Raw genomic sequence first — 7,500 nt, 5'->3', positions numbered from 1 at the left:
GAGTTAACACCTCTCTTACAGAACCGAGTCAGAACACGTGCCGCTGAAAGTGATATCTCCTCTCTGACAGAACCGGGTCAGAACATGCACCGCTGAAAGAGTTAACACCTCTCTTACAGAACCGAGTCAGAACACGCACCGCTGAAAGTGATATCTCCTCTCTGACAGAACCGGGTCAGAACATGCACCGCTGAAAGAGTTAACACCTCTCTTACAGAACCGAGTCAGAACACGCGCCGCTGAAAGTGATATCTCCTCTCTGACAGAACCGGGTCAGAACATGCACCGCTGAAAGAGTTAACACCTATTATAGAACCGGGTCAGAACATGCACCACTGAAAGAGTTAACACCTCTCTTACAGAACCGAGTCAGAACACGCGCCGCTGAAAGTGATATCTCCTCTCTGACAGAACCGGGTCAGAACATGCACCGCTGAAAGAGTTAACACCTCTATTATAGAACCGGGTCAGAACATGCACCACTGAAAGAGTTAACACCTCTCTTATAGAACCGAGTCAGAACACGCGCCGCTGAAAGAGTTAACTCCGCTCTGATAGAACCGGGTCAGAACACGTGCCGCTGAAAGAGTTAACCCCTCTTTGTCAGAACCGGTTCAGAACACGCGCCGCTGAAAGAGTTAACTCTGCTCTGATAGAACCGGGTCAGAACACACACCACTGAATGAACGGCATTAACTCTTTCAGCGGTCTGTGTTCTGACCCGGTTCTGACCCTGAGGAACACCGCACAGACCTGACTCTGCAGATGGACCACAACATTATAACGTCCACAGCGTGGCCCTGAGAAACAGGAGCAGAGCTGACCTCACGCTGAAGAGAAGAGAGAAGGAAGCCGTGTAGTGATTTAATTAAAGTGTCCTTGTGTGTAATGGACGACTGACCACTGTGGCTGTTATCTCAGTGTCACGGAGGGTCACCGCCCCGATGAGCCCGGTGCCGAAGGCACACTGCTGCTGTGATTTATTCCTGATTAGATAAGCAGCGCTCCACACTCGGAGGAATCAGAGTGGCCTTCCGTAATCAAACGCCGCATCCATCTTCCGCAGCTCTGCAGCTTCATTACGGCTGTGTAATCTTCCGGAATCTCTTCCCAGAGCCGCCATGGCAGTCCTAGCCCAGGAGCCGCTTCCTTCCCCGGGACGTCCCGCCTGCGTGTCCCTCGGTGAGGACAGAGGGGACGGAGGGACGGAGCAGAAGAAATCAATTACGATTATTCAGTGTTGACAAAGTAATTAAAGACGGAGAGGTTTTATCGCAGCGGGAGATTTATGATGGTGTCCACGGTGCGCCGTGTGATTAGCATCTTTAACTATCCCCAACCAAGCAGCGCAGCTCACACTTAAAGGTGCGATATGTAGGTTTCACCACCAAGAACTAGCAAACCATACTCTTCACAGGAGATTGTGGTTATGGCCTATAGAGCGGGTCCCCCGTGTACACACTGCCACTGGGTGCCAGTATAACAGTTGTTTCATGAGAGGAGAATAAGCGTAGACAGCACCTTTAATGATTCCCTTCAGTGTCACTGTCCTGAGTGGAATTTACAGCAGAAAACATGAGAGTAAACAGAACGCTCTGGAGCAACTGCACATGAGTTTAAGATCACCATCCTCATTGTCAAAACTGGAGTACAAACAAGGGTGTGTGGAACTGTGTTCTCTGGAGTGATGGGGTTCCTCTGGTGTGTGGAACTGTGTCCTCTGGAGTGATGGGGTTCCTCTGGTGTGTGGAACTGTGTTCTCTGAAGCGATGGGGTTCCTCTGGTGTGTGGAACAGTGGAACTGTGTTCTCTGGAGTGATGGAGTTCCTCTGGTGTGTGGAACTGTGTTCTCTGGAGTGATGGAGTTCCTCTGGTGTGTGGAACTGTGTTCTCTGGAGTGATGGGGTTCCTCTGGTGTGTGGAACTGTGTTCTCTGGAGTGATGGAGTTCCTCTGGTGTGTGGAACAGTGGAACTGTGTTCTCTGGAGTGATGGAGTTCCTCTGGTGTGTGGAACAGTGGAACTGTGTTCTCTGGAGTGATGGGGTTCCTCTGGTGTGCGGAACAGTGGAACTGTGTTCTCTGGAGCGATGGGGTTCCTCTGGTGTGTGGAACAGTGGAACTGTGTTCTCTGGAGCGATGGGGTTCCTCTGGTGTGTGGAACAGTGGAACTGTGTCCTCTGGAGTGATGGAGTTCCTCTGGTGTGTGGAACAGTGGAACTGTGTTCTCTGGAGCGATGGGGTTCCTCTGGTGTGTGGAACAGTGGAACTGTGTTCTCTGGAGTGATGAAGTTCCTCTGGTGTGTGGAACAGTGGAACTGTGTTCTCTAGAGTGATGGGGTTCCTCTGGTGTGTGGAACAGTGGAACTGTGTTCTCTAGAGTGATGGGGTTCCTCTGGTGTGTGGAACAGTGGAACTGTGTTCTCTGGAGCGATGGGGTTCCTCTGGTGTGTGGAACAGTGGAACTGTGTTCTCTGGAGTGATGGGGTTCCTCTGGTGTGTGGAACAGTGGAACTGTGTTCTCTGGAGTGATGGGGTTCCTCTGGTGTGTGGAACAGTGGAACTGTGTTCTCTGGAGTGATGGGGTTCCTCTGGTGTGTGGAACAGTGGAACTGTGTTCTCTGGAGTGATGGGGTTCCTCTGGTGTGTGGAACAGTGAAACTATGTTCTCTGGAGTGATGGGGAGAAAATTGGGACTCATTATCATTTGGGAAAATTTCATTTAAATAAATTGTAGCCGTCTCTGTGCTGATTGGCTAGAGGCTCATTTTCATATCCTAACAAGCTACCACATGCAAATGAGCCTCTGGCCAATCAGAAAGTGAGGTTTAAAGTTGTGAGTTGGCTGGCACTCAACGCTCATTTGCATAACGCAACTTACAGTAAATATCGCGATACCTTACAGTCCGGGGCCTCGGAGGAGGCTCTAAAAATAGAAAAGTGAGTGGAAGTTTCCTAAAGCGGCTCTAGTCACGACCCGATAACTGCGTCCCCCGCCAACCACCCCCCAACATTCACCCGCCCCCTCCGCACCCCAAATAAACCCCACCTACTGCGCCCAACCAATCCGTGGAGGGGGGTGACGCTTGCGCAACGTAAATTGAACGTCAGTTGTGCGCAAGGGCACCTCTGGGACGTGATGTATAGTGTGTAATTACCCATCAGCCCCTGCGCTTAGAGCGGTATGTACGTGGACATTGCGCGCTTCAGGTGATTACTGTAATTACTGCATTAATAACGCACTGTTATTACACCCGTATAACAACATTATTACAACATTAAATTAAGGGGCGGCAGGGCTTTTATAAACGAACGGTTTAATAAAATAAAATGTTATTTAAAGTGAATGAAGTGTGATTAATGTTCAGTTTAAAGGAATGTTTGATTGTGTTCCTTTATTTTCCATTGTTTTATTTATATTTAAAAATACGAACCTCAAAGAATTATAATCAATAATAATATGAGTGTACAATTTATATTTATATTTACACACACACACTCTGATATATAACGCATATAAACTGTAAACGTCTCAGAACGTCGCTGTTTGGGGTTCTTCAGTGGAACCAGCGGAACCACCTTCTCTAAAACATTAAACAGAACCGAGCACGACCCGTTCTGCCTCGCTCTGGAGAACCCCAGCATGGGGAGAGAACCCTGTAAACACGTTCTCCGCGGGAGAACCACGTTTCAGTAAAAAACAGCGTTTTTAAAAATACACGGCATTAAATGTGTGTTGATGAATTTTATACAAAACACTGTTTATTCTTTAAAACACAAATGTTCTGTTTGTGCTGCGCTCGTGTGTGTTTATATTTAACAGAAATGCAATATTACAACATATAAATATAACAAATATAATATATATTTAACAGAAATATAAAATAAATATAAACGCACTACAACAGGGAAAAGAAAGGAATAAAGAGAAGAAATTGTATTAAAAATATACAGAGAGAGAGAGAGAGGAAAAGAAAAAGGCCAAGAGAGAAGGAGAAGAAAGGGAGAAGAAAGAGAAGAGAGGGAGATGGTGAGGGATAAATGAGGTATAAATAGGAAACAAATAAAGAATAAAGCGGTGTTAATTCTGTGAAAGACGGACTGTAACTGAAAGGCTACACAGTAAAACTTCGCCCTGTCGGTGTCGAGGGACAGGTTTATTAATCAATATCGAAAGCACGAGCGCAGCGGCACGAGCCTCTTTTAAAAAAAAAAGAGAGGGAGGGAAGGAGGGAGAGAGGGAGGAGGGAGAGAGAGGTGTAGAGCTGCTGTACAGTTTCCTCCTGGCGTTAAATCTGAGCGGATATTCCCTCTCTCCCTCTCTCTCTCCATCTCTCTCTCTCTCTCTCACACACACACACACACACACACACACACAGATGGTGAGTACAGTGTATCTGCTGCTCTCTCTCTCTCTCTCTCTCTGTTGTATTCCTTTATTCTTCCATTCTTTTGCTCTGCTGCTGGACTCCGCTGTCCGAGGTCCTGAAACTACCCTCTCTCTCTCTCTGTCTCACTCTCTCTGTGTCTCTCTCTCTCTCTCTCTCTCTCTCTCTCTCTCTCTCTCTCTCTCGGGTCGTGTTGTCTCGTGCTGTGTCTGTAATCTGTGTCTTGTTTGAAAGGTGGGATACAGTTATTAATTATTGATTATTGATTATGGAAGAGTCTCACGTCAAAGTACTTTTTTCATGCATTTTATTTTATCTATTTATTTAAATATTTATTTATTTTATTATTTATCTATTTGTGTGTGTGTGTGTGTGTGTGTGTGTTGGACTGAGCGGATAAATGAGGCGGAAAATTAAAGAAGCTCCAACAAAACAGAGAGAGAGAGAGAGAGAGTGGAGGATAAAAAGAAATAGCTGAGGAATGAGAAAGAGGAGAGACAGATGGAGAATAAAGAGTCAGAAGAAATAGAGAGACACTGAATGTAATGAGAGAAATAAAAGAGTAGTGTGTGTGTGAGACAGAGAGAGAGAGAGTGAGAGAGAGAGAGAGAGAGAGATGGAGAGTGAAGAGAGAGGAGAGTAATTACTTTTGTGGGACATCAGTTCTTTGTTTGTTTCCGGTGGTGTTTGTTTGTTTGTTTACGGCGGTGTTGTCTGGCTGCAGGAGGGCAGTGAACAGAGGGAGATGGACGGAGAGACGGGGGGTAAAACCTTCTGCCCCGCGGAGGGTAAAAACTGCCCCACGGAGGATAAACTCTACTGCCCCAACGAGGGCAAGAACCTGCCGGAGGAGGAGGGGGGGTACGGCACGTTCAGCAGCGCGCGCGGGGTGAGTAGGGGGTATGAGGGTGGAGGTGGGTGCAAGTTTGGGGCAATTGGGGTTAATGTGGGTTCAGCGTGAAATCAGCCACTGGGGGTTTATTATTATATTATTATTATTATTATATTAATATTATGTTATTATTGTATTATCATCAGTGCTAATCCAAGCCGCTCGTGCTGCTGCAGTGCCGAGAGCGCGCGCTCCTGCACACCTGTAAAACCCCAGTGTAAATCCCTGTGATCTGATTGGCTGATTAGTTCCTCTTTAATTCCATAGTTTCTCCACCGGAAATGAATAATAATCATCACCACTGCGGGGATATTCATTATTATTGATCACTGATTAGCTCCATGAACGAGAGCAAGTCTGCATCACACACACACACACACACACACACACACACACACACTGCAGTACAGTGATGTACAGTGCGGATCTGCACGTGCCACTCTACCACTGCAGGAGAATATACGCGCGCGATTTAAACCCAAATCTAAAGCCTTTGATCTCAAATATAAACCGATTTAAATCTAAATGGATTTATTCAAAATCTACAGAATTATCCCGAAGAGAGAGAGAGAGAGAGATAAAGAGAGAGAGAGAGAGAGAGAGAGAGAGAGACAGAGAATGGAGAGATGAAAGACAGGTGGAGAAATAAAGACAGACATAAACCGCGTTTTTAATCTAAATCTAAGCGGATGAATTAAACCCGGATCCGCAGCATTTAGACTGAAACCTGAATAAACTAAATCCGGTCTTAAACCTGAACCCCAGCTGAAGCCTGAACTAAACCCGAGCCCAGAGCCTCACACAGAATATAATCCTGGGTTTACAGCATTTAAACTCGAGATTAAACAAACCCGGATTTTGGCGGGGTTCAACCTGCTGTACTTTTTTATTAAAAATAAAATAAAATAAAATAAAATTAAACAAACAAAAAAAATAATAATAAAAATAAAGAAAAAAGAAAAATACTAAAAAAAAACCAAACGCTTAAAAAAATAATAAAACAATAACGAATTAAAGGATTTCTGAACGTTGTTCCTCATTAGTGTTGTTTAATTGAAATATGAATGTAATTATAGAGTTGGTGCGTCATAATAAAGATGATGATTATTATTTGTTTTTTATCATTTCTGTTTTATTTGATGTATTTATTGTGATGACGTTACAGTGCTGTGTATTAACCCTTGTTCTTCTTCTTCTTGTTGTTTGTTTGTTTGTTGTGGAGGAGGAGGGGGAGGAGGAGGAGGACGCGGGGGGAGATGAGAACAAGGCCCGGGGGAACTGGTCTAATAAACTGGACTTTATTCTGTCGATGGTCGGGTACGCGGTGGGTTTGGGGAACGTCTGGAGGTTCCCGTACCTCGCGTTTCAGAACGGGGGAGGTACGCCTCTAATTACTGACTTATTACTGATGAAGTACAGGTTTATTACGGATTTATTAACGATTAATAACCGAGAGTAGCTCCTCCTCAGCGCCGCGCGCCGCACACTCCGCCCCCTTCCCTTTAATCTCTTTATTTTACATTTCCTCAGTGACGTTTACAAACACCGTTACTTTAATAAAGCGATTTAAAACACACGTTTATTTTTAAAACACTGATGATTTCTGCATTCTTTATAATTATTAATTATCACTTCACTGTCCTCTTTTACACTTTATTATTATTATTATTATTTTATTATTATTATTTTATTATTATTTCGTTTGTAAAATATAAATGTTTATAACACTTTAATAATTTGGATGTTTACTTTGATGTTATTAATTGTAGTATTATATTTATTTGATTTAATTAATAATTATATTTGAGGAGATTTATTATTAATAATAAAAAATAGATACAATCTGTTTTTATTTTTAATAAAAGCACAGGTTTAAAAAAACTGTGTTAACACCCCTCTCTCTCTCTCTCTCTGTGTGTGTGTGTGTGTGTGTGTGTGTGTGTGTGTGTGTGTGTGTGTGTGTGTGTGTGTGTGTGTGTGTGTGTGTGTACAGGGGCGTTTTTAATCCCGTATCTGATAATGTTGGGTTTGGCCGGGATCCCCATCTTTTTTCTGGAAGTGTCTCTGGGGCAGTTCGCCAGTCAGGGCCCTGTGTCCGTCTGGAAGGCCATTCCTGCCCTGCAAGGTAAACCTGCTCCCTTGTCCTGCCCTCATCCTGCCCCTCGTTCTGCCCTCGTCCTGCCCTCATCCTGCCCCTCGTCCTGCCCTCACCTTGCCCTCGT

The 7,500-nt window shown here is 44.6% G+C and overlaps 1 protein-coding gene across 1 annotated transcript in view; it reads left to right on the top strand.

Annotated features, from left to right (window-relative positions):
- The window catches only part of slc6a5 (solute carrier family 6 member 5), a 22,200-nt gene that overhangs the window by 320 nt on the left and 14,380 nt on the right, over positions 1–7,500 (top strand). Inside the window, 5 exon segments of the mRNA XM_066647995.1 lie at positions 1,115–1,182; positions 3,560–3,665; positions 5,111–5,275; positions 6,501–6,657; positions 7,272–7,403. Coding sequence (XP_066504092.1) covers positions 1,115–1,182; positions 3,560–3,665; positions 5,111–5,275; positions 6,501–6,657; positions 7,272–7,403 — 628 coding nt within the window.

Source organism: Hoplias malabaricus, chromosome 16, assembly GCF_029633855.1.
Source record: "Hoplias malabaricus isolate fHopMal1 chromosome 16, fHopMal1.hap1, whole genome shotgun sequence".
Classification (NCBI taxonomy): domain Eukaryota; kingdom Metazoa; phylum Chordata; class Actinopteri; order Characiformes; family Erythrinidae; genus Hoplias; species Hoplias malabaricus.
The sequence above is the reverse complement of the archived record's forward strand: the minus strand, read 5'-3'. Positions and strand labels throughout refer to the sequence as shown.